This window comes from Zalophus californianus, chromosome 17, assembly GCF_009762305.2.
Source record: "Zalophus californianus isolate mZalCal1 chromosome 17, mZalCal1.pri.v2, whole genome shotgun sequence".
NCBI classification, from domain to species: Eukaryota; Metazoa; Chordata; class Mammalia; order Carnivora; family Otariidae; genus Zalophus; species Zalophus californianus.
In genome coordinates, this window is record NC_045611.1 from 42,712,917 (window position 1) to 42,739,450 (window position 26,534).

Here is a 26,534-nt window from a genome sequence, read left to right on the forward strand (position 1 = left end):
ACCTGGGATGTGGAAGGTGCTGAATGAATGAATGGACGAAGGAAGCTAGCCGGGGCATGGGGAGCTCGGCCTCTTTCCCGCAGTCACTTCCAGTCATAGGCTGGCCGACCAAGTAACTGGGTTTTCAAAGCACAACGTCGAACTTAAAATATTAAAAAAAACAGGCCGACCTGTTGCAAGGAGAGACAAGCTAAGGCCCTAGAGCTGCAGATGCTGCCAAGGTCGCCCCGAGGGCGCGGACAGCGGACGGGGGGGGGGGGGGGGGGAGGGGGCGGGGCGGACGCTGCGCCTGCGCCATAAAGGCCGCTGCGCGCACCCGGTCTCCGCTAGCTGCGCGCCGCCCACCTTCTCTTCCTCCTCCAAGCTCGTCCGAGCCCGTGTACCCCGCTGCTGTCGCCATGGCCGCGCTCACCCAGAGTCCGCAGTTCCAGAAGCTGCAGAAATGGTACCGCGAGCACGGCTCTGACCTCAACTTGCGTCGCCTTTTCGAGGGGGACAAGGAACGCTTCAGCCACTTCAGGTGCGCGCGCGGGGCCACAGGCGGGGCGCGGACGGGCGGGAGCTGGATCCGGGCGCACGGGGTCGGGTGTGCAGGCCCGGGGTGGGCACGGCGCGGCCGGCGGTCCTCGGCGGGGGTCCTCGGCCGCCCCCGGCCCCGGATCGGGGCCCAGGCCTCCGTTCGTCCTTGACGCCTCCTTGAAGGAGGTTCCTGGGGGGCTCGCGGGCTCGCCAGAGGTCTCGGAACCCGCGCTGCTTAGTCATGAGAAGCCGGCTCCTCCGCGGCTGAGTCTCTCTGCAGGGGCATCTCTCTCTCCACCTCTTGTCGCCCCCCCCCCCCCGCCCCCGTCCTCCCAGCCCCTGCCATTTGAGAAGGGACTCTTTCCGCAGTTGTGGGCAGGGGCCCTCGCTGACGCAGCAGGCGGGGAAAGGGCTGTCGCCTTCCCCCGGCTCCTGGCCCCGAGCGGGTGGGGACGTCCGCGGGGTGCGATCAGGCTGCGCAGGCCTGGGGGATTTGCAGGGAGCCGTGGGGGAAGGGTGGAGATGAGAGGGCATGATTTCTGCGAAGGAGGCTCGGCGTGGAGCCCTATGAACGACCAGGAAATGGAAAGGAGTCTGTTGGAGGAAATCTTGGGGGGAGGGCAGGAATCTCGGGGTGCTCTGGTGACTGGTGAGGGTGTGTTGGGGAGGGGGCGTCTGTGGCTCCGGACAGGAAGTCCCCATGGCCAGCCCAGCCTCCTGAGTCCTTCCTGAGAGGGTTGCAGCGTGGAGGCTCTAGGAGGGAATGGTCACTCCCCTGGCTAGGCAGGGGATGTGCACCCAGCTGTTTGTCTTCGCTGGTTTAGCAGAGGAATGGCTCCTCAGGAGGGGTCTGCACCTCCCTTTTGTGAGGATGGTCCCTTTCACTATGCTGCCGCTGCTGGTGGGCAGACAGGTGACAGACACCACCACTGTGCTGGGCAGTTGAGGCTTGTTTGGGGTGTGGCTCGGGGAGGATGTTTTTTTCTTTTCTTCTTTTCTTTTTTTTTTTTAAATCTTTTTTTAATTTTTATTTTTTTTAAAGATTTTATTTATTTATTCATGAGAGACAGAAAGAGAGAGAGAGAGAGAGAAGCAGAGGGAGAAGCAGGCTCCCAAAGAGCAGGGAGCCCGATGCGGGACTCGATCCCAGGACTCTGGGATCATGACCTGAGCCGAAGGCAGACGCTCAACCATCTGAGCCACCCAGGCGCCCGGGATGTTTTTTTCTGAATGCAGCTCTGGTCAGGGAATAGGCAGGGGAGAACTGGGGTGTGGCCATTGGCTTCTGCCATCTTTTTGCAGCTTGAACCTGAACACCAACCATGGGCATATTCTGGTGGATTACTCAAAGAACCTTGTGACCGAAACTGTGATGCAGATGCTGGTGGACCTGGTAATGTTCTGCTGTGGGGGGCTTGACCTGTGACCCACAGCTTGGCAAGCGAGCTGGGCTCCTGGGAGCCCCCAGGGTCCTTGAGCAGCTTTAGTTCCTTCTCTCAGTGGACCTCGGTCACTGCCTCTGTGCCAGCGTAGGGCTCTGAGCTCCTGCCCCCTGGCTCAGGTTCTGAGCAGCATCCCAGGGGACCCAGGGCAGACCCTTTGCAGGCAGCGGGGGAGGGCCAGCAGGCTGCAGCCATCTGTCAGCCCCACTGGAGGCTGCATCAAGCCCAGAGCTTGTGGCCTGCGCTCTTGGTCGCCTGTGTGGATGGGGATCAGGCCTTAGCATCTTCTCTTCTCAGGCCAAGTCCAGGGGTGTGGAGGCTGCCCGGGAGCACATGTTCAGCGGCGAGAAGATCAACTTCACAGAGGTGAGCTGGCCTGTGGACGGCAGACGCTGCCTACCCTTCAGGGCCTCTTCCTTCCCTTTGGGTTTCATCTGACTGACAGCATCACACTGTGTCTTCATCTCTCCTCTTAAGCAACGTTTTTGCTTAACGAGGGGCATGAAAGCCTGTTTCCTAGGGTGGGTTGCAGGGCCGTGGGGTGCATCCTCCCCGGCACTGGCCGTCTCGATCTGGTGAGCGTGGAATGGCTCCCAGTGTCTACCTGGGGAGAGCACGTCTCAAGCCTGCAGGAAGACGGCTTCTTAGAAAACTTACCTCTGGGCTATCTTTGCTGCATGGTTTTTTTTTTTTTTTTTTTTTTAGTGAAAAGAGGAATCTTAGGACATAAGCTCAGGTTCCTCTGTGGTATGAGTCAGTAAGAAGCAGCGATGAGGCCAGGGCTTGGGGGCCCTGTTCCTGAATTGCTGTGGCAGCCTGGAGGCATAATAATCACTGGGTGCTCAGAGTCTCTTCCTCCCAGGGTTAGCGTCCTCTTTTTACACCCCAGGAAGCTGAGGTTCAGAGGGCAAATCACTTACCCGAGACGTCATATCTGTAAGAGACAGAGGTTTCAAACTCCACTTGTCTTGCCGCTGGGCTGGGCTGAGGGAGGCTGCAGTCAAGGAGGGCTTCCTGGAGGAGTGCATTTTCCTCTGGAATGGGGGACAGGAGTGAGGTTGGGCAGAGTGAGGGCAGAGGGCAGAGTGGTGTGAAGGTCTCCACCTTAGTGGGCCTTTCCTTGGTTTGGAGTCCAGCGACCATCCCTTTCCTGCCCACCTGGAGTCTTTAGATCTGTCTCCTTCAAGGGCTCCTCTCCCGGCTCCAGCTTGATGGGACTGTTGCTCTCACATGACAAGGCCAGCTTCTTGGCACCTGTCACAGGCCTACAGTTGCGTTTGGTTTCTGGCAGTTAATATGATGGGGCTGCTTGGTGAGGGCTGTTCGAGTTGCCTGCTTTGCTCCACATCCAGGGGGGTGGGCGTACTTTTTAGAAGGGGCCAGCAAAGACACCATGTACTCTCAGGGAGACAATGAGACCAGCCTTAATGAACCCTGGTCCTCTGAAGCTGTTTATTGCTGTGTTGTCCCCATTCTCTGCCTTTGCTTACTCTGTTCCTCTTTCCCTAGCTTTTCATGCCCTGAACAGCTAGGAGCCCTCTGGGCTTGTCCTGGGCTTCTCCTGGTCTCCCTCCCCTTGTGACTGTCAGTAGACCTCGGGGGTGTGTGTCCAGTGGAGTGAGGGCCATGTTGCACCAGGCCCTCAGCGCCCCAGCAGGCGTGGCTGCGCTGGGGTGGGGGTCTTCACGCACTGACTGTCGTCCCCAGGATCGGGCGGTGCTGCACGTGGCCTTGCGGAACCGGGCAAACACACCCATTCTGGTAGATGGCAAGGATGTGATGCCAGAGGTCAACAGGGTCCTGGAGAAGATGAAGTCTTTCTGCCAGGTAGGCCGCTGCTGCGCTGGACATGCCCTTGGCCGCGCATGTGGGCATGGGTCTGGGAATCTGGGGGCCTTGCTTGGAGAGGACCCACGGCCTCACTGCAGCCTGAGGTGGAGGCGGTCTGCGGGATCACCCCGTGTTCTGAGGGAATTTCCCTGCCCCTGTGGTGAGGGAACCTACCGCGGGCGGCCACAGAGCAGCCTCTTCGCTGAACTCCAGACACCTGTGGGCTCACGGTGACCATCCGGCCAGACGGGAGATCCGAAAAGAAAAGCGAGGCTCCTGAGAGGTGGGATAGTAGGGGAGAGACTTGTTTTTTCTAATCTCTTTAGCGATATGCCTTCCTTTTCTAGGCTGAAACTAGATAAAATCAACGTGTTAACATTTGCTTGGCCGTACCCCCAGCCAGCTCTCCAGAAGCAGCGTTTATAGGGTTTCCTGTGAGATCTTCTGAAAGCTTCCTGTGCGTGTGCTATGTGTGTACATCTGCGTCCTCCTCTTTGAAACACGTGTGCACATGCATTCACACACACGGGTTCGTTTTTACCTACTCTTCTGCAGCCTATTTGTACTTATAAATAAGTAAAAAATGTCCCTGGGTCCATGTTGGTGCTCATAACCGTGCCCCCTTTTCCTGTTGGGGGGTGGTGGTGTAGGGATTGCCTCAGAGACCAGCTAGCGATTTCCCCATGTCAACCACTGTTACCTCAGTGTCTATCCCACGGGTGATTCTGCAAGGGTTAGGGGCCGTCCTCAAGCCTGGGGTACAGGGGTGATGTGTGTGCACGTGCACATTGTACGTATGGGCTCTGCATGCTCTGGGAGTGATAATCTGGGCTCTGGGCCGCTTGTCCCTGGGACCAGCGGCCCCTGCCAGTGGCTGGTCCAAATCTGGTTGCTTTGGCTCAGAGCCACTTCAGACCTCAGACGGCAGAAGTGATCTGGCCATCAATCCTGGAGGCCTGATAGCCAAGTGAGTGGGACTTCCGCGGGTGAGGAAGGGTTGGCAGCCCGGTGGGAATTTGGATTCCAGAATGTCCCTTAACGCTGGTCAGTACCTGTGTACCAGGTGCGGGGAAGGGCCTTCCCAGCCTTTGGTGGCGAGTGGTGGAGCTGACTTGCGTCAGAAGCTCATCGAACGTGTGCGTGCTCAGGTCGGCTGTGTGGAGAGCATGGTCCTGGCTGTCTGGGAAGCTATTTCCAGGAAAGCCCGCCCTTATGGCTGGCTGCAGGATATCTGACTCAGGCGAATGGGGTATTTATAGTTCAAAAAATGCTACTGAGTGGCAGCAGTTACACGTAAGGAACACTCCCCAATGGCTGTGCTCTTAGAAGTTCGCCAAGGTTGGGTTGAGGATGTTCACCATGATCTTGTCTATAGTGGTAGAAATCAAAAACAACCTGAGCTTGGGGCGCCTAGCTGGCTCAGTCAGTGGAGCGTGTGACTCTTGATCTCGGTCATGAGTTCGAGCCCCGCGTCGGGTGTAGAGATGACTTAAACATAAAATCTTTAAAAAAATTTTTATTTAAGGGCGCCTGGGTGGCTCAGTTGGTTAAGCGACTGCCTTCGGCTCAGGTCATGATCCTGGAGTCCTGGGATCGAGTCCCGCATCGGGCTCCCTGCTCAGCAGGGAGTCTGCTTCTCCCTCTGACCCAACCCCCCTCTCATGCTCTCTCTCTCTCTCTCATTCTCTCTCTCAAATAAATAAATAAAATCTTAAAAAAAATTTATTTAAAAATTAAACGGGGGGCGCCTGGGTGGCTCAGTCGTTAGGCGTCTGTCTTCGGCTCAGGTCATGATCCCGGGGTCCTGGGATCGAGCCCCGCATCAGGCTCCCTGCTCGGCGGGAAGCCTGCTTCTCCCTCTTCCACTCCCCCTGCTTGTGTTCCCTCTCTCGCACTGTCTCTCTCTGTCAAATAAATAAAATTAAAAAATAAAATTAAACACACAACTCGAGCCCATTTATCAGAGGACTGATTAGTGACATCAGCATATGTTCATACAGTGTAGTCCCAGGCACCGGCAGGTATGAGGGAGCTATGGTTACATTGAGCTGCCACACTGTGCAGGTTGTGCTATCAAGTTGAAAGTGGAAGTTGCCGAACGGGCACGTGTCGTAAAACGCCATCAGGTCAGATAAAGGGTGTGTGTAATCCTATTAAAGACCTACAGTTTTCTTCTCTGGGATGCTTTATTGTACCAAAAGTTTAATGGTGAGGTTAAGGGTTGAGAAGCTGAGCAACTTTATTTCTGTATTGATGGAAAATTTCCCATGGCGATTGATCGCCTTATATATAAAAAACAAACAAAAAACGTTGCTGGCTGTTACTGGTTTCGGAAAAGATCTATTTACTAGTTTTCTATTGACGTGTAATAAATGGTTCCAAAACTTAGCGTCTGTCAACAAAAGTCAACATTCCTGTGGATCAGGATTGGCTGTGGCTGTGCAGGCTGGTTCTGGTCTCCTAAGGTTGTAGACAAGATGTTGGCCAAAGTTAGCTCTCCCCTGAAGGCTTGATGGATGGAGCCCGGAGTATCCGCTTCTAGGATGACTCACTAGCAGTTAGTGCTGGCTTTTGGGAGGCTTTAGTTCCTTACCTTGTGGACCTCTCTACAGGCTGAGTGTCCTCATCACAAGACAGCTGATTTCCTCAAATGAGTGATCCAAGAGAGCTTAGCAAGGCAGAGTGCCTCAAGGTCCCTTATTACCTTGAACTAGCATCAGAAATTACATCTGTCGTTTCTGTAATACCCTGTTGGTTGTACACGTCACCTCTGATCAAAGTAGGAGGGGACAGCACAAGGACATGAATGCAATACCAAGAGGTGAGGACCATTGGGAACCATCTTGGAAGTTGGCTGCATAGTCTGCCTTCAGGCTCCCGGTGACTCATGTTCCTTCCACATGGAGAATACCCTCCTCACCTTCTCCTAAGGCCATATCCCATTACAGTATCAGCCAGAAGTCAGGAGCCTCATCACGTAAATTAGGTACAAAATAGTAGTTCCTGCATTTCTTTTATTTTTATTTTTTTAGGATTTTATTTATTTATTTGACAGAGAGAGAGCGCGCGAGAGAGGGAACACAGGCAGGGGGAGTGGCAGAGGGAGAAGCAGGCCTCCCGCCGAGCAGGGAGCCCGATGCGGGGCTTGATCCCAGGACCTGAGATCATGACTTGAGCCGAAGGCAGATGCTTAATGACTGAGCCACCCAGGCGCCCCAGAAGCCTCATCTTTGACCAAAATGTTTTCTGTGTTACCACCTTAGGTCTTTCGGAGGTGCAAGGAAAGGAAGGTTTTACAGCTACATCCTCTGCTTCCCCTTCATACTTTGCTTTTTGTTATAGTTTCCTGTGTTTGGTCTTTGCCAAGGAGCTATCTCTTAATTTTAGCATCTCTTGTTGCCTAAAGAAGCTGGGAATTTCTAAACCCAACAATTCCTGGCTTTTTTTTTTTTTTAAAGATTTTTTTATTTATTTGAGAGAGAGCGCGCGCGAGAGCACAAATTGGGGGGAGGGGCAGAGGGAGAAGCAGACTCCCCGCTGAGCAGGGGAGGGAGCATGAGAGGGAGGAGAAGCGAGGGAGAGAGAAAAGCAGACTCACCACTGAATGCAAAGCTGGAAGCTGGGCTCAGTCCCAGGATCCTGGGATCATGACCTGAGCTTAAGACAGATGCTTAACCGACTGAGCCACCTAGGCGCCCCTCTGACTTTTTTTGTTTGTTTGCTTGAAAGTTCTTCCTTTATTTCTCTTTTCTTGCATTTTATTGTAAGCACCAGGAAGCCAGGCCGTTCCTTTCACATGACTAACGGGTTATTGTATCCCAGTGGGTGCAGAGGTCGGCCTTATTCAGCTTGGGGGTGCTATACGGAGGGGAAAATATGCCAGGAGACAGGAATCGGTGGGGTCCCTGGAGGGGCTGGCTGCATGTCTGATAGCCCTGTCCCTGGCACAGACCAGTCCCAGTAGTCGGCCTTTCACATTTCTTGGTCTCTTATACGTTAGGTTCTGCTGAGAGTTTGCCTTTGTTTTGCGAATTCTGAGAGGTGGGGGTGTCCCCCACTTTGCTAATGATGAAATGGGGTCTAACTGGGGGTGAGCGCGGCAGGGAGCTGCCGGTGTGGTCTCAGGAGGCCCCTGCGAACACCTGGACGTTGGGCCTGAGGTGCGAGGGTGCTTTTGAGCAATGGTTTATCCTGGGGGTTTTGGGCTGAACGCATGCCCCCCCACTCTGTTTCAGCGAGTCCGGAGTGGTGACTGGAAGGGGTACTCAGGCAAGCCCATCACGGACGTCATTAACATCGGCATTGGCGGCTCTGACCTGGTGAGGAGGATTCCATGGATGGGGTGAGGGGGCCCACCCAGAGCCTTGGTTTTTCCAGGGTAAGACCTGGCTTCCCCATCTCTGGGCCCTGGAATCTTGTTTTCTGATGTGGCGGCTCCCCATAGGGACCCCTCATGGTGACTGAAGCCCTTAAGCCGTATTCTTCAGGAGGTCCCCGGGTCTGGTTTGTTTCCAACATCGACGGGACCCACATCTCCAAAACTCTGGCCACTCTGAACCCTGAGTCGTCCCTGTTCATCATTGCCTCCAAGGTATGGGCCTTGGTCCTGGCCTGGCTCCCCAGCCTTGGGTGGGACGGGGCGGGGGGCTGCTGGGTGGATGCTTTGCCGCTATCCCCGGGCTCACTGTGCTCTGTGGATCAATTGGGCCAGCCCCACCGCCCTCAGACTGTTCCTTGGCAGGTGGCAAACACAGTTTCCTGATGGAAGCCTGAACTAGTCAGTTAGAACCTTCATTTTAAGGCCACATCCATTTGTTTTCTGGGATCTGTGCCCAACCTGGGGCTGCTGTTGTCTTTCTGAGACCTCTGTGCTTAATGTCTGCTCCTTTCTGATCGCAGAGCCATGCCCAGATAACGTAAGGGTTTTGTTTGTTGTCATTTACGTCCTGTTTACTCACATTGGTGCACATAACATATTAAGAATTCCATCTGAATTCTGAGATCACAGCCTAGCCTGGGCTGAAAGGGAGCCCCAAGTGTGGCCCCAGCAGATGCTCTGGCCTTTGACCTGTGGTGGAGGAATGGGCCGCTGGTCGGGGTTGTGGCTTTTACTAGGATTCCTCTTCCTTTGCTTGTGAAGTCCTGGAATCCCAGGATGGTGGTACTACTCCTTCCAGGCCCGTGCCCCAGACACAGCCACTCACTGTGGCTCTGTGGACAGGTGGGTAGAGGTTATGTGGGGTGACTGTCACTGCTCATGGGCACCCCCATGGCCTCTGTCACTGGGCCCTGGCTCTAGGCCACACCGAGCCCGAGCTGGGACCGACTGCTGTACTTTCTGGCCGCAGACCTTTACCACCCAGGAGACCATTACGAATGCGGAGACGGCGAAGGAGTGGTTTCTCCTGTCGGCCAAGGAAGTGAGTGCTGGGGTGGGTGGTGGGCCGGCCCACCCACGTGAGTGGCCAAGCCCAGTGCTGTTGCCCTGTTTCTCCCAAAGTTGGCAGCATGAGGCAGCCTCTCTTGGTGCCTGCTTTTTCCAGTTTAGGCCTTTGGCTTTGCCAGTCCCAGACAAGTCAGATGTGCCAGAACCTGCTCAAACTAGCTGAAGGCACTTCAAGGTCCCTTGGCCCCGGGAGGATCCTCTCTACCCCCTGCCACACCCACTTCACAGGGGAGGGAACCTGGGCCTTGTGTGCCTGTGAGGTAGGATGGGCCTCTGCCTCTTTTGTTCTCTTGACCTTGACACGGGGCTCCTCTAACAGCCTCAGAGCCAAGGCCTGGGAATAATCAGTCCCACCCAGGGCCTCGGTTTCTCCAGAGATGGGAGGCTCACTACCCGCGGGTGGCCCCCTGGGATGGGTTTGGTGTAACTTGGCTCTGTCTCTTGTAGCCTTCTGCAGTTGCGAAGCACTTTGTTGCCCTGTCTACCAACACGGTAAGTGCCCATGTGGGCTCGCAGACGTCCTGGTCATGGCCTATCAGAATATATTCAAGTTGAGTTGTGGTTCGCAGATCTGGGGATCTTAGAAGGGTCGGTTGCCTGTGAGGGATGTGAGCTGCAAACCATCCCTTTTGCATCCTCCCATCAAATCTCTGTAGCTCCAAAGAGGGATCCGGTTGGCTGCGTCCACCTCCCAGGCCTGACTGATATCCAGAACACACATATCCACACACATGACCTCCTTTGGCCTCTACCAGCCTGCCCCTGGCCTCTCCCCGCATGGGTTGTGTGGGGTAGGGGTGGGGGTACATCCCATTTCTTACATAAGGAGGTTAAGCCCCACTGAAGGATTTTTTGCCCCGTGACTGCAGGAGTCAGTGGAGCTGGGAGAACGCGGTCCCCTGCCAGCCAGTTGTCCCGGTCCTCCTGGCCTGAGGCTGCGTGAGGTGTGGGGTGGGCTTGTGGGGCGGGGCGGAGCTGTGCGCCCGGGGTCACAAACCAGGTGAGCACTTGCTATGTGGTGGGCTTTGTACGGCGCTGTGTCAGACCTGGAACCACTCCCAGGTTGTCCTGACCACTCCCTTCCCCGAGCTCTGCCCCTCTTGTCCAACCCCCACCCCTGCCTCCAGTGCCGACCTGCCCAGGGAGGGGAGACAGGAGGACGTCTTAAGGCGTCTCCTCCTTAGGGACGGCATAAGGGGGTCGCTGACCCTGTCTGCCCAGGGGACAGGGCACCCGAGGGGTAGGGTCGGTTATCTCCTGAAGGCTTCCTGGGGCAGAGTCCCCATCTCTGCTATTGGAAGGGCTGGACAGGTGTCCTGGCTGGGTGACACCTGGCCTGGGAGGTGGCCCACCCTCTGCTCGGGCTCCAGCCTTGGGCTCAGTTTCCCATATGTCCTGCATGGGTCAGTGTCTCTACCCCGACAGGTGCAGGCGGCGGCTCTCGCAGGGCAGTGTGAGGGGCTTCACAGGCACCAGGCCGCGGGTGTTGCTGGATGGGAGCTGGCCTCGTGTCCAGTTCTGGGGGTGGCCGCTGCCGGTTCCTGCCCTGGAATGACAGGCCGCTCCATCCCCACCCCGTCCATCCGCAGCGTGGACAGCGTGACGCCTGGCACCCTAGAGCTCCAGTTCTCATCCAGCTAATGTAGGTTTTCTTCCTTCTCTTCCTTTGCCCCTTTTTAGACCAAAGTGAAGGAGTTTGGGATTGACCCTCAAAACATGTTCGAGTTCTGGGATGTAAGTAAAGGCACTTCCTTGCGCTGGGTGAATTATGTGTCCTGGGTCAAGGCATGACCACCGTGCCACAGATGAGGGGCCTGTGAGGTCAGGTCAACCTTTGTTGAGCACCTGCTGCATGCCTGGCTTTGGGAAGGGCTGAGAGGCCCTCAGGGAGGCTTGTGGGGCAGGACCAGCCCCGTCGGGAGGGGGACTCCACTTCCAGCAGGGCGAGCTGAGCTTGCAGGCCCGGCCAACACTCCCCGGGGTGTCTGCCAGCAGCACCCTTCCCCCCTTCACTAAACTGAGGTTGTGAGTTATTCTCAGTGATGGCCTTTCTCCGAACTTGCAGCCGCCGTCTCTAAAGGCCACAGGGCAGGGTGAGGCAGGAGGTGTGACTGGGCTGGCCCGGTCAGGAGGTACGGGAACAGCTGCAAGGTGCAGAGAGGAGGCGCCGGGCCTGGGGCCTGCCTGGGTGCTTGTCAGGCAGCTTGCAGAGCAAACCGCGCCTGAGAGGCCAAGCCAGGGCCAGTCTAACTCGTGGGGGGGGGGGGAGGGTGTTGTCACGGACTCATCTCTGCTACAGCCACAGCTGGTGTCAGGCAGCGAGTGGGACCTTGCCTTGCGGCTGGCCCTGGAAAAAGGGCTCCGGCTGTGTGGGTGCTGGGAACGCAGGGGGCGCTGTTCTAACACTTGCCTGGGGCAGGCGCACCAGGGAGGCCATTGTCCAGTTCGGGGTTTTCCCACTGGGGCTGTTTCCAGGCCTTTAGACTGGAAGCTGTTTGCTTGGTGGCAGCATCCACAGATGGAATCTCCTTTGAAAACACTAAAGGCCTTGGAGTCTGGGAGAACATTAAGCCCTAAACGTCCTGAGGCATGTGTTGTGTGTAATGAGTTAACTTCTTTCTAGAATGGGACTAATTATGTGCCATCCTTGGAAGAATCGAGAAGTCACTCAAATCATTTTCTGCATCCTGTGGCTCAGATGAGGAACCCCGGTCGACAGAGATCGGGCAGCTTCTAACAAATGTTGCATGTCTGATAAAGTAGGGGGGGCACCTGCTACCTCTTCTCTGGGATCTGGAGCCTCAACAGGTGGTGGTCAGGAACAAGAGGGTCTCCTGCTAGCCAAAACCCTGTGTGGGTTTTCTCACTGCCCATAACTGCCTAGCATGTAGCGGTGATGGGGAGGGGGGCGGCTTAGGGCGACTCCCAGGTAAGGCCTGGGAATGACTGTTGGGTACATGAATGTGGGGCTGGGGCTGGATAGTGAGGCCTGAGTGGCCGAGGTGGGCACAATGAAGGCCTCCTGGGCCAGGCCAGACAAACCACATACACAGTGGCTGGAAGAGGGACCTGAAGATGTATATTGTTTTGAATCAAGAAGGTGACATCTGAGAAGCCTGGGACAGGTGAAATTTCTGGAGCTAGTATCTCTTAGGCGAGATGGAGGGTCAGGACAGACATAGGGATATTGTGCTGGCTCTGAGGTAAGATCAGAAGAGGCCAGTCTGGTAGGGGGACATACAAGTGGTGAGGCCTGGTTAGTTAGAGTCAGTCATGGGGTAGCTTCGTGTCGGGATCAGGCAGTAATAATAATTTAGTAGTAAATTATGGGGTTTCTCAGGGCTCAGCCAGAGTTAGCACACATTGGAGAGCTGACTTTGGATGGTGGGGTCTGAAGAGGAGCCAGGATAGGTACAGGTGAGTTCTGAGGAGGAGCCAGGACAGGTAAAGGTACTGATGATGTCTACGAATTCTGGAAGACACAGGTATTTTGAGATGGTTCTATCAAATAAGGTCTAAGGAGCCAGAGTCACATACAGGTATTTTAACCTGGATCCGTGAGTTGAAGTCCCTGACATGGGACAGGTGTGTACACTGGGGTCTGTCCGACTGGTTCTGCAAAGTGAGTGTCAGGTAATGGGATTATTTAAATGAGGTGATTAAAACTCAGAATTAGGCAAACGTAGGTAGTCCTCCGAGCCACGTCAGCTACCTGGCTCTTGGCATCCTGACCAGGTGTGATAAGCAGAGTTCAGGGGTTGCAGAGGCCTCTGAGGACCTACAACCAGCCCAAGGTTCTGGCACTGGGTTCTGGCTGGGGTGGGGCTCAAGGGGTCCAGATGAGTAAAAGGTAGGAATACACTGAGTTATAAAAGGTAAGGACTGGGGAGTTGGGGCAGGTGAAGAACAGACAGGAGCTACATTGGTAAGGTGTAGTCCGAGAGGCTTGTGGTAGATAAAGGCCTTAGAGAACCATGTCTACAGGGTGAGATGTCTGAGGCCCAAGTCCCTCAGGCACCAAGGCGCTCTCACCAGTTTTCCCTCAGGTTGAGGTAAGCAGCTAGGAGCAGTCTGGTCTGAGGGAAGTGTCCATTCAAGTTAGGTTTGTACAGTGGAGTCTGCCGGTGGGGGGAGGGAGGGGGCTGCAGAACCTCGTCCGTCTGAGGTCACAGGAGCTGGAATCAGACAAGGTCTCTATAACTAGGTTTCTTAGGGAGGCCTGAGGAGCCAAGATGAGGTACATATAGGTAGAAATGAGTTGCTCAGGTAAGGACACCGGAGCTGAAGAAGGGCAGACATAGCCGAGTCTGACAGGTGAGGACTAGAAATCCATCATTGGTTCCAGGTGAGAACTGTGCCCTCAGGTGATATCTAGCGGTTCTGGTGATGTGCAGGTTTTTGATCCTGGAGGTGGTGCTGGGTCCTCTGGGGAAAGACAAAAGCTAGAGTCAGGCAGAGGGATGGGGAACTGCTTGTATCTGGAAGGTGTATGAGTTCTGGGTCTGGCTCAGGTATGTAGAACAGGTTTGTCAGGTGGAGCTTGAGAGGGGAGGTGAGATTCAGGTTTGTACTTTTGGATCTTGAATAGGTAAGGTCTGAATTGCTGAGGTCGGGCCCTGGTTTGTATTCTGAACCTGAGGAGTTGGGGCCAAGCGTAGGAGGGTAGAGCTGAGTTTTTCAGGTAACATCTGTGAAACCAAGGGTGAGCAGAGGTAGGTTGACCTGAAGAGCCATGGTTAGGTTCACTTCTGTCTCGCCGTTGAGTTTAGGTGTAGGTAGGTAGACCAGATCTGTCAGGTAAGGCCTAAGGAGGCCCTGTAAGGCTTATCTAGAAAGAACTCCATCTCTTAGATGCTCTCTGAGGTAATGAAGTGACATCAGGAGGATAGGGCTTGCTCTCTCAGGTGAGAGCTCAGGAGCCAGGATTGAGTGCAAGTGCCTAGATCTGGATCTCCTAGGTTAAGGTCAAGGTAGGCAGACAGAACCGCACCTGTACCTCTGCGTATCTTGTAGAGCTGTCTTGCAAGGCTGTTGAGTTGTGGTCAGGTACAGATGTGTGGAATTGAGTTTCTCAGGTAAGGTCTGCAGAGTCTGTATCTGGCATGGGTTTGTATCCTCGGTACTGTCCATATGAGTTAAGCACAGGTGTGTACAGCAGGGTTTGTCAGGTAAGGTCTGTGCCGCCAGGATCAGGGCAGGTTTATTTATTTATTTATTTATTTATTTATTTTTAAGATTTTATTTACTCATTCGAGATAGAGAGCATGAGCAGGGGGAGAGGCAGGGGGAGAGGGAGAAGCAGGCTCCCTGCTGAGCCAGGAGCCAGACGTGGAGTTCGATCCCAGGACCCTGGGATCATGACCTGAGCTGAAGGCAGATGCTTAACCCATCTGAGCCACCCAGGTGCCCCGAGGGCAGGTTCATAACACTTGGTCTGTCCAGTGAGATCTAAAAAATCACATTGAGTCCAGGTAAGAGTCGAATGTCATAGATGTAAGCAACTGAGAGGAGGAGGTACAGGTAAGCAGAGCTAGCCCTCTACGTAGTGTCAGGAGCCACGAGCAAGCACAGGTAGGTAGATCTGGCCTGCCAGGTGAGGTCTGAGGACCCAGGGTCCAGCACAGGTAGGCAGAACTGGCCCACCAGGTGAGGTCTGAGGAACCAGGATCAAGCACAGGCAGGTAGAGTTGGCCCACCAGGTATGGTCTGAGGAGCTAGGGTCAAGCACAGGTAGGTAGAACTGGCTCACCAGATAAGGTCTGAAGAGCCAAGGTCAAGCACGGGTAGGTAGAACTGGCCTGCCAGGTAAGGTCTGAGGAGCTAGGGTCAAGCACAGGTAGGTAGAACTGGTCCCCAGGTGAAGTCTGAGGAGCTGGAGTCAAGCACAGGTAAGTAGAACTGGCCCACCAGGTATGGTCTGAGGAGCTAGGGTCAAGCACAGGCAGGTAGAACTGAACTGCCAGATATGATCTGAGGGGCAAGGACAAGCATAGGTAGGTAGAACTAGCCTATCAGGTGAAGTTTGAGGAAGTGAAATCAAGCACAGGTAGGCAGATTTGGCTTGGTAGGTGAGGTGTCAGGAACCAGGGTCAAGCACAGGTGGGTAGAACTGGCCCACCAGGTAAGGCCTGAGGAATCAGGGTCAAGCCCAGGTAGGTAGAACTGGCCCACCAGGTATGGTCTGAGGAGCTAGGGTCAAGCACAGGTAGGTAGATCTGGCCTGCCAGGTGAGGTCTGAGGACCCAGGGTCCAGCACAGGTAGGCAGAACTGGCCCACCAGGTGAGGTCTGAGGAGCCAGGGTCAAGCCCAGGTAGGTAGAACTGGTCCACCAGGTGAGGTCTGAGGAACCAGGATCAAGCACAAGCAGGTAGAGCTCTGGCCCGCCAGGTGAGGTCTGAAGAACCAAGGTCAAGCTCAGGTAGAACTGGCCCACCAGGTATGGTCTGAGGAGCTAGGGTCAAGCACAGGTAGGTAGAACTGGCTCACCAGGTAAGGTCTGAAGAGCCAAGGTCAAGCACGGGTAGGTAGAACTGGCCTGCCAGGTAAGGTCTGAGGAGCTAGGGTCAAGCACGGGTGGGTAGAACTGGTCCACCAGGTGAGGTCTGAGGAACCAGGATCAAGCACAGGCAGGTAGAGCTCTGGCCCGCCAGGTGAGGTCTGAAGAACCAAGGTCAAGCTCAGGTAGAACTGGCCCACCAGGTATGGTCTGAGGAGCTAGGGTCAAGCACAGGTAGGTAGATCTGGCTTGCCAGGTGAGGTCTGAGGACCCAGTGTCCAGCACAGGTAGGCAGAACTGGCCCACCAGGTGAGGTCTGAGGAGCCAGGGTCAAGCCCAGGTAGGTAGAACTGGTCCACCAGGTGAGGTCTGAGGAACCAGGATCGAGCACAGGCAGGTAGAGCTCTGGCCCACCAGGTGAGGTCTGAAGAACCAAGGTCAAGCTCAGGTAGAACTGGCCCACCAGGTATGGTCTGAGGAGCTAGGGTCAAGCATAGGTAGGTAGAACTGGCTCACCAGATAAGGTCTGAAGAGCCAAGGTCAAGCATGGGTAGGTAGAACTGGCCTGCTGGGTAAGGTCTGAGGAGCCAGGGTCAAGCACAGGTAGGTAGAACTGGCCCACCAGGTATGGTCTGAGGAGCTAGGGTCAAGCACAGGTAGGTAGAACTGGCTCACCAGATAAAGTCTGAAGAGCCAAGGTCAAGTACAGGTCAGTAGACCTGGCCTGCCAGGTATGGTTGGAGGAGCCAAGGTCCAGCACAGGTAGGCAGAACTGGCCCACCAGGTGAGGTGTGAGGAGCTGGGGCCAAGCACAGGTAGGCAGAACTGGCTCACCAGGTGAGGTCTGAAGAACCAAGGTCAAGCACAGGTAGGCAGAGTTGTCCTGCCAGGAAGGTCTGATGAGCCAGGGTCAAGCACAGGTAGGTAGAACTGGCCTGCCAGGTGAGGTCTGAGGAGCCAAGATCAAGCACAGGTAGGTAGAACTGGCTCACCAGGTATGGTCTGAAGAGCCAAGGTCAAGCACAGGTAGGTAGAACTGGCCTGTTAGGTGAGGTCTGAAGAACCAAGGTCAAGCAAAGGTAGGTAGAACTAGCCTATCAGGTGAAGTCTGAGGAAGTGGAATCAAGCACAGGTAGGCAGATTTGGCTTGCTAGGTGAGGTGTGAGGAACCAGGTTCAAGCCCAGGTAGGTAGAACTGACCCACCAGGTACAGTCTGAGGAGCTAGGGTCAAGCACAGGTAGGTGGAGCTGGCCTGCCAGGTGAGGTCTAAAGAACCAAGGTCAAGCACAGGTAGGTGGAACTGGCCTGCCAGGTGAGGTCTAAAGAACTAAGGTCAAGCACAGGTAGGTAGAACTGGACTGCCAGGTATGATCTGAGGGGCCAAGGTCAAGCACAGGTAGGTAGAACTAGCCTATCAGGTGAAGTCTCAGGAAGTGGAATCAAGCACAGGTAGGCAGATTTGGCTTGTTAGGTGAGGTGTGAGGAACCAGGGTCAAGCACAGGTAGGTAGAACTAGTCTTTCATGTGAAGTCTGAGGAGGTGGAATCAAGGAAAGGTAGGCAGATTTGGCTTGCTAAGTGATGTCTGAGGAACCAGGGTCAAGCCCAGGTAGGTAGAACTGATCTAGAGCTGGTAAAGTCTGAGGAACTGGGGTCAAACAGGTAGGCAGATCTGGCTTGCTGGTGAGGCCTGAGGATCCAGGGTCAACCATAAGTAGGTAGAAGGCCCACCAGGTGTGGTCTGAGGAACCAGGGTCAAGCACAGGTGGGTAGAACTGGTTTGTCAAGTGAAGCCTGAGGAGCCAAGGTCAAGCACAGGTAGGCAGATCCGGCCTGCCAGGCAATGTCTGAGGAGCCAGGGTCAAGCACAGGTAGGTAGAACTGGACTACTAGGTACAGTCTCAGGAGCCACGGTTGAGCGTAGGTAGGTTGAACCAGCCTATCAGGTGAAGTCTGGGGAACTGGGGTCAAGCACAGGTAGGCAGATTTGGCTTGCTGGGTGAGGTCTGAGGAGCCAAGGTCAAGCACAGGTAGGCAGAGCTGACCCACCAGATAGGGTTAGAGGAGCTGGGGTCAGAGACAGGTAGGTAGATATGGCCAGCCAGGTGTGGTCTGAGCACCCAGGGTCAAGCACAGGTAAGTAGAAGTGGCCCTGTAGGTACAGTCTAAGGACCAGGGTCAAGCACAGGTAAGTAGAACTGGCCCACCAGCTGTGGTCTGAGGAGCCAAGGTGGAGCACAGGTAGGCAGAACTGGCCCACCAGGTGTGGCCTGAAGCTCCAGGGCCAAACACGGGTGGGCGAACTGGCCTGCTGGGTACAGTATAAGGAGCCGGGGTCCTGTGCAGGTCGGGAGAGCCGGCCCAGGAGCCGCGGTGTTAGGAGCCACAGGCATGTACGGTTGGCCGAACCACCCTGCCAGGTGTGGTGTCGGGACCCAGGGTCAAGCACGCACAGGTCGGTAGAGCTGGCCTGACAGATGTGGTCTAAGGAGCCAGGGTCAGAAGCAGGAGGGCAAAGCTCATCAGCCAAGTGTAATGTCTTGAGGAGGCCTGAAGAGTTGGGGGCTGAACTGAGGAACTAAGGTCCAGCATAGATAGGCAGGGTTGGCCTGCCAGGTGTGGTCTGAGGAGGTCAGTGAGGTAGGTAGATTGACTTTCAGGTGTTGGATTCAGGCAAGGGTATGCACCTTGGGATCTTTGTGGGGAGGCCTGAAGAAGGAAGGTTAAACCTGGGTGGGTGGAGTGGCCACAGGTGAGTCCCGCAGTCTTTAGGTAGGCAGACCACCATGGGGCTCAGAGGTCTGCGAGCCCTAAGTTAGACGTCAGTAGGTGGACTTGGCTCTCTCAAGCACAGACTTTGGAGCCAGAGATATCTACGTGGGTCTCGTTGGTGAAGTCCTTGGAACATGGTTCTGTCTCAGGGGTGCTGACCCAGGTCTTAAAGTTAGAGGGGAGGCTTGGAGAGCACGGGTTACTCACAGGGAGGGAGAACCACGTCTCACGGGGTTGGGGGGTTCTCTAGAGCATAGGTCTGCAGAGATTCTTGTATCTGATGAGCTGAGGCTCGTCAGTGAGGTGTTGGTGCCAGGTCAAACAGCGGTGGTTAGCTTTGGATCTGTCTGCGAGATGTGAAGAGCCAAGTCAGATAAGGATAGAAAGCCAGTTTTTTCAAGTCAGGCCTGGGGGAGTTGAGGTCAGGCCTGTTTAGAGAGAGCTGGGTCTCTCAGGAAGGTGTGAGGAGTCTGAGGTGGGCTTAGGAAGGTGGACCTGGGTCTGTCGGTTGAGATGTGAGGAGTCAGGATCAGGCACAGACTTGGATCTGTGGAGCCGGGTGCATCCGTGCAGCTGCGTGGAGCCTGGCTCCGACGGGATGACCCTGCAGTATGTGTGCTGGAGGAGGACCCAGGTAGGCAGAGCTGACCTCGTAGACAAAGCCATTGTATCCATCCATCAGTGTTGGCTTTGTCTCGAGTCCATGGATGTAGAGTCACATGGACAGAGGTATATAAATGTGATCTTAGATGGGTTCTTGTCGCCTGGGTTCAGGGACAAGTGGCATCCCTGGGCTTGTTAGATGAAATGAGTAGGCATGCTCTAGCCCAGGAATGCATAACTGGTGTGGCTGGTGAGGCCTGAGAACGTGGGTCAGGTGTAGGTGGGATCCTTGGTGGTGGGATCAGGTAAGGGCTCTCCTCAAGGGAAAGCCAGAGTCGTCGTGGGCATGTGTACCCAGGTCGGCCTGGGGCGGTCTCAGGAACCCTTGGGATCCGTAGGACGTATAGAATGCCTTGAGCCAGAACTCCTGTTCTCAGTACCCTGGTCAGGCATGACGGGCAGAGCTCATGGTATTGCCTGAGGATCTATAGCCAGGCCAAGGTGTGGTCTGTAGCATTGGGGCCTGATTGGCGTAGGGTCTGAGTTACTCAGGTGGGAAAAAAGTAGATTATAACTGGTTAGTTCAAGTGAGGTCTGGGGCCAGAGCAGAGGAGGCACAGAATGCCGAACTGATGAGCTACATCTGTGAGGTGCGATCTGAAAGGGCCACCGCGGGTGAAGTGAATTCTAGAGATCGTTGTCTGTAGGCGGAGGGGTCAGAGGCTCAAATCAGACGCTGGCATTGCTGGGCTCCCAAAAGTGAGGTCTGATGACCTGGGGCAGCCAAAATCAACATCTTGGCAGTCCAGTTTCTAGAACTGAGTCTGTTCAGTGAGATCTGAGAGCCTGTGTCAGGCGTGGTGTGGCTCCTGGGACTGTGTCTTGTCTGGTAAGGTTCCCCCAAACCTGGACTCTTTCCAGGGGAGGGCCCCACCATTCATCTCATTACCCAAGCCAGAAACCTCTGGGCCACACTTAATTCTCTCGTTCTTTCAACTCCTCCTGTTTGATTGAAGCTCTTGAATCAGTCCTCTGCCTTCCCCATTCAGGGTAGAATCGTGTTCCTGATGACCACTGGGGATCCCTGCTTCATCCTCCAGCATTGCCTCTCGGCTTCAACCCTCCACACATTCCTAGATTCCCACATCTAGGAATGTGCTGTGGTTCCTCTTGCCCAACCTGTCTAAACAGGCTTCCGGTAGAGAATTAAGCCCTCATGCCCCAAGACATCCAATGGATATCATGAATTAGCATGTCTTCCTTGCTTCGAGGAGGGTACTAGCCTTGGACCATCCTTGGGAGAATTGAGAAGTGAAGTCATAGAAAGTATTTTTTTTGTTGTTGTTGAAGATTTTATTTATTTGACAGAGACACAGCAAGAGAGGGAAAGAGGGAACACAAGCAGGGGGAGTGGGAGAGGGAGAAGCAGGCTTTCCGCTGAGCAAGGAGCCCAACGTGGGGCTCGATCCCAGGACCCCGGGATCGTGACCTGAGCTGAAGGCAGACGCTTAACGACTGAGCCACTGAGGCACCCTGAAAGTATTTTCTGTGGGGCTTAATTCTCTCACCGTTGAGAAAGGCTGCTCTTGCTACAGGACCTTTGCATAGGCTGTACTGGCTGCTGGAATGCTTCTCCCCCGTCAGTGCTTTCCTGGGTGATGCCTGCTCGTTCTTTAGATCCAAGCTCAAGCACTCCTCAGATTCCTTTTATAATTGATTTCACTGCTGTATTTCCATTCTCCCAAGCACTTGTATTTCATTATTGGCATGATTATTTACGTCTCTGGGGAGCCCCCATGGGCTGCTTCTGTTGCCTGTGCTGGGAATGTGGTAGGTGCTCCATAAAAAGCTGTTAGAAGGATGTGAATGGATCTCTGAGGATTTAGGTGATACAGAGTGAAGTCTGCAAGCGTGACTAGGTAGGTCTTGGGGCTGAGGCTGAGATTCATCAGGTATGAGCCCTGGGCCTGTCACTGTCACTGTCCCGGGAGGCATTGGGTCTGCCTGGGGCAAGGCCAAACCCAGGTTTATTGGTATCTGAGGAGGCAGGGCTAAGACCCAGGTAGAAGGTGCTGGATCTTTTCTTGTTTGAGGAGGTGTGCTTGGGCACAAGTATGGGGCATTGGGTCGATAGTCTGAGGATACAGGGCCTGGCACAGGTATGAGGTGCTGGGTCTATCACTGCCCAAGGAGGCCAGGCCAGGCACAGCTAGATTCTGACCTGTTAGCATCCAGGTAGGTGGGCTAGTTGCAGGTACAAGATGCTGGGTCTTTCAGTGTTTAGAAAGGCTGGATTTAGGTATGAGGTACTAGGTCTGTCCGTGTCTGAGGAAGTGGGGCCTGGCGCAAGTATGAGGCTTCGGTTCTGTTAGTGTCCTATGAGGCACAACCAAACACAGGTATGAGGTACTGGGTCTGTCAGTATTGAAGACGCTTGGGCACAGGTATGAAGCACTGGATCTATCAGTGTCTGAGGGGGCTGGACCTGGCAAGGTATGAGATGCTGGTCTGTTGGTGTCTGAGGAAGTGGGGCCTGGTGCCAGGTATGAAGCACTGGGTCTGTTTCTGAGGAAACCAGTCCTGGCACAGGTATGAGGCACTGGGTCTCTGTCTGAAGAAACTGGGCCTGGTACCAGGAATGAGGCGCTGGGTCTGTGTCTGAGGAGGATCCTGGGCCTGGTGCAGGTATGAGGCACTGGGTCTGTCTGTCTGAGGAGGATCCTGGGCCTGGTGCAGGTATGAGGCGCTGGGTCTGTCTGTCTGAGGAGGAGCCTGGGCCTGGCGCAGGTATGAGGTGCTGGGTCTCTCTGAGGAGGCCTGCCACAGGTATGAGGCGCTGGGTCTGTCTGTCTGAGGAGGAGCCTGGGCCTGGTGCAGGTATGAGACGCTGGCTCTGTCTGTCTGAGGAGGAGGTGGGGCCTGGCGCGGGTACGAGGCGCTGGGTCTGTCTGAGGGGGCGGTGGCGTCTGGCGCAGGTATGAGGCGCTGGGTCTGTCTGTCTGTCAGAGGAGGAGCCTGGGCATGGCGCAGGTATGAGGCGCTGGGTCTGTCTGTCTGTCAGAGGAGGAGCCTGGGCCTGGCGCGGGTATGAGGCGCTGGGTCTGCCTGTATGAGGAGGAGGCCGGGCCTGGTGCAAGGATGAGGTACTGGGTCTATCTGTGTCTGAGGAGACAGGGCCAGCCATGGTAAGGTCTTCAGTTGAGTCTTGTGGCTCTGACCAGTCCCACGTAGTCTGCTCTGTTGGTCAGCACAAAGAGTTGCCAGCGCCTGGCCTGCTGTCTTGCTTCCCAGAGGTGGGTTGGGCCCAGGCCCTCCATGCTGCACCTGTGGAAGAGCATTGCTCTCAGGGGGCAAGTTTTGTGGCAGGAGGGTGGGGGGCGGGGTGTGCCAACCCTTCTTCAGCACGTTTTCCTGTCTCTCCTAGTGGGTAGGAGGACGCTACTCGCTGTGGTCAGCCATTGGACTCTCCATTGCACTGCATGTGGGTGAGTTTGTGTCTTAGTCTTGGGAGACCATGTTGTAGTCTCGGTTAGGGATGGGGGTCTCATGTCCCTGAACACCTTTCTGACCCCACAGGCCACTGGCTTCTGTCCCTTTGGCTGGAACATTTCTTTCGGGTCAGGAGGGCAGGCCTGACTTTTCTCTGGTGTTTGCAGTTTGGCCTTTCTCTCTGCCCCTCACACCTGCTGTCCCGTCGTTTCCTGTGGTAGGTGAAGTTAGACTGGCCTTTGCGCTCAAGGCTGACTCCGGTTAGAGAGGCTTTCTGTAGGCCCAGGTCTTCCCAGGTCCTGTTTCTTCTGGCTGCACGTCAGCATCAGCTTTTCCTTGGTTGCAAAAAGAAGCTGTGTCCACTGCCACGAGGGCACTGGGCATGACCATTTCTGTTGACGCTGCTTTTGTGTCGTAGGATTTGACAACTTCGAGCAGCTGCTCTCAGGGGCCCACTGGATGGTAAGTAGCTGAGGCTTGTGTTCTCTGCCAGAGACATTTGGTTGGTCCAGCTCCCTCCGTGCTTCCCTCCGGGGCAGCTGCTCAGCTCCCACCCACCTGCTCTGGTTTCAGGACCAGCACTTCCGTACGACGCCCCTGGAGAAGAATGCCCCCGTCCTGCTGGCTCTGCTGGGTGTCTGGTACATCAACTGCTTCGGGTGTGAGACGCAGGCCATGCTGCCCTATGACCAGTATCTACACCGCTTTGCGGCCTACTTCCAGCAGGTACCAGCTGCCAGGCCAGGCCTTGGGGTCAGGTTCCTGCCCCTCCAGCAGCTTTCTCCCCGCACTGCCCTTAGGCGCAGCCAAGGCCCACTCGTGTTCTAATCTCAGGGTGAATCCCTGTCACCAGGGTCCGTTTGATGAGTGTTAGCCAAGTTTGACCTCACAGGTGAGGGTCCTGCCTATGGACACCACACAAGGCAGGGCAGGTATGCGTGCTACATCCCAGGCAGGATTTGGGCACAGTTCATGAAGAAAAGCAAGACCTTCAGCTAGAGGGCTGGGTTTCTGTCCCTGTTCCAGGGTGACATGGAGTCCAACGGGAAGTACATCACCAAGTCCGGCACTCGTGTGGACCACCAGACGGGCCCCATTGTGTGGGGGGAGCCAGGGACCAATGGCCAGCATGCCTTCTACCAGCTCATCCACCAAGGTAGGGCCCCTCTGGCCTGGGCACGGGTGCTGCTGTGGACGTGGAAGGCCCACCAGCAGAGACTTCTCCCTCGGGTGGCTCCCATGGGCTGGGGTAGGCGCTTGGGTGACCATTGTGCCCTTTACAGGCACCAAGATGATACCTTGTGACTTCCTCATCCCAGTCCAGACCCAGCACCCGATAAGGAAGGGTTTGCATCACAAGGTAAGAGCCTTCTCCTGCCTCTCCTCACGCTTTCTTAGGCTCGCCTTCACCCAGGCTGCTTAGAAGCTGATGGATTAGTTGGCAGTTATATTAAGTCTCTCAGCTTCAAGAAGCCACCTTAGCCTGTGGTGTCCTCCATCTCAGACCCGGCAGTGGTGGGATGAGTCCCGCTTCAGCCTCGATTCTGTCCTGCCCCTTCTGTTGCATCTTTCTGACCAACTCATTTGTCTTCGTCTTCTACTTCAAAGGGCCCACGTGATTACATTGGGCCCACCTATCCCTGTCTCAAGGTCTGTTACCTTCATTCCATCTGTAAGATCTCCTTTGCCATGTAACGTAACCCACACAGATGTAACAGCAGGGAGGGGGCAAAGGTCATGGAGCCAAGATGGTGCTTACCACAGCAGCAGATGGGAAGACCATAAGATAGATATGGTTGGGGCACCTGGGCAGCTCGGTCGGTTGAGCATCTGACTCTTGGTTTTGGCTTGGGTCATGATTTCAGGGTCGTGAGATGGAACCTCGAGTCAGGCTCCATGCTCAGCTGGGAATCGGTGTGGGATTCCCTGTCTCTCTCTCTCAAATAAATAAATAAATCTTAAAAAAATAAAAAAAAAGATAAATATTGCTAAGTTCTTAGCAGGGTCCTTGGCAAGTCATGCGTATCCCTTAAAGGGCAGTTATTGTTGTCACTTACTTTGCTGTGTTGTCCGATGTGCCCTCCCATCCCCGCCTCGCTCCATTTGAGCTCTACATTGGGGGCTGGGACTAACCCCACCTGGGAAGTGCCACGCAGTCTTGCCCCTCTGCCTGAAGCTCAGACAGGACTTCCAAATGGAACCGGGTATCTCTCTTGTCAGATCCTCCTGGCCAACTTTTTGGCCCAGACTGAGGCCCTGATGAAGGGGAAGTCAACAGAGGAGGCCCGGAAGGAGCTGCAGGCCGCAGGGAAGAGTCCAGAGGCCTTGGAGAAGCTGTTGCCACACAAGGTCAGCACCTCTCCTGAAGTGGGCTTTGGCTGGCATCCTGGAGTCAGAAGGATAAAGTTGTGGGGTCTGGGTAGGGATTCATGGCGTGCCTGGCTTGTCCTACCCAGTAGGAGGGACTGTCCTTACAGATAGGCATATCCCAGCCTCTGGGGTAGGGTGCACATCCCTTCTGAGGATTTGGGGGTGATGACTAACCGGGGGACATTCCTGGGTGTTTTCTAAAGGTCTTTGAAGGAAATCGGCCAACCAACTCTATTGTGTTCACCAAGCTCACGCCATTCATTCTGGGAGCCTTGATTGGTGAGTGAGCGGGGAAGGTCCTGGCCTGGGGTAGGTTGGGTAAAGCCGGTCGAGCCCTAATGTGCCCCATCTGCCACCCCTACAGCCATGTACGAGCACAAGATCTTCGTTCAGGGTATCATCTGGGACATCAACAGCTTTGACCAGTGGGGGTGAGTTGCTGCTCCTCAAGGGGAGGGGAGGGAATGCCTGTGGGTTGGCTTGTGGATTTCACTCGTGATGCTGGAACGTCCTCTTAACCATCTTTCTCCTTGTCCTGGCAGGGTGGAGCTGGGAAAGCAGCTGGCCAAGAAAATCGAGCCTGAGCTTGACGGCAGTAGCCCAGTGACCTCTCACGACTCTTCCACCAATGGGCTCATCAACTTCATCAAGCAGGAGCGTGAGGCCAGAAGCCAATAAACTCATGCCCGGCTGCAGTCCCTGTTGTGACTGGTCCTTCTTGTCGCTCCTCCCCAGAGATGCACTGCACAGTCCTGCCCAGAGCAGCCTCTGGTTGTGGGCCTGGAGCATAAGCCCTTTGGGGGAAGCTAGTCTGGAATCGCCACCCCGCCCTTCCATGTCCACGTGCCCTCTGTTTTACAACCGGCTGAAGTGTTTCGGTGCAGCTGATTTTTCTGACCATGTTCACTTTGTTCATGTACCAGATAGAAAAATAAAGATGCCACAAAGGAGGTTGTAGGCTCAGCCTCTTCTCATCTCCAGAAGTGGTGCTGCACACAGGAGTTAGGTGCTCAGTAGGAGTGATGTGCCTTGCTTGATTGAGGCTTGGCTGCAAGTGGTGAGTAGGTCCAGAGTGGAGGACGGTCCCTTGAGAAGAGAGTGGAGGAGGGGGTTGGGGCACAGTCGGCGTCACGGGGGCAACTTGGCTTCTGTAAGCAAATTCCTTCTCCTTTGTTCACTCCTTACCTCTGTGACTTTGGAGGAATTGCATACTTTTGTTCACCGGATAGTTCTAAAAAGCTGCGTTAGATTGTCTATTTTGGGTGAATACCCAGTCTGGGTCAAGGGTGACGCTCATCTTCCGGCCAGATGCTCAGGTACTGCTTTCCTTTTATAAGACAGACATTGAAAAAAAGGATTTTGAACAAACCACCCTTTTATCTTCTATTCAAGATACCAAGTAATATTTTTGGCCAACTAGCCAGAAAGGGAATTTTATTTAAAAAAGTCAATGAGCAGAATGGACGGGTAGACTAGAGGCTGAGCTTCCAGGATCTACACCCTAGATCACGATACAGAATTTGGACAGGAAGACTGCTCCCCTTTCACAAAGCCCTGCTGTCCCCG

At 54.9% G+C, this 26,534-nt stretch overlaps 1 protein-coding gene across 1 annotated transcript; it reads left to right on the top strand.

The window, feature by feature from the left end:
- Positions 1-314: 314 nt before the first annotated feature.
- On the top strand, positions 315-25,918 carry GPI (glucose-6-phosphate isomerase). The gene is made up of 18 exons (XM_027618115.2): positions 315-520; positions 1,822-1,912; positions 2,259-2,327; positions 3,669-3,788; positions 8,027-8,110; positions 8,236-8,382; positions 9,140-9,211; positions 9,685-9,729; positions 10,918-10,971; positions 22,534-22,594; positions 23,017-23,060; positions 23,172-23,324; positions 23,625-23,754; positions 23,882-23,958; positions 24,819-24,947; positions 25,172-25,247; positions 25,333-25,399; positions 25,511-25,918. The coding sequence occupies exons 1-18, from the start codon at positions 399-401 to the stop codon at positions 25,644-25,646; spliced, it is 1,677 nt and encodes a 558-aa protein (XP_027473916.1). The 5' UTR covers positions 315-398; the 3' UTR covers positions 25,647-25,918.
- The last annotated feature ends 616 nt before the right edge of the window (positions 25,919-26,534 follow it).

Coding starts and splice junctions, on each gene's coding strand:
- GPI (XM_027618115.2), top strand. CDS start 399: ATGGCCGCGCTCACCCAGAGTCCGCAGTTCCAGAAGCTGCAGAAATGG. Junction 3,789..8,026: donor AGATGAAGTCTTTCTGCCAG/GTAGGCCGCTGC, acceptor ACTCTGTTTCAG/CGAGTCCGGAGTGGTGACTG. Junction 8,383..9,139: donor TGTTCATCATTGCCTCCAAG/GTATGGGCCTTG, acceptor TTCTGGCCGCAG/ACCTTTACCACCCAGGAGAC.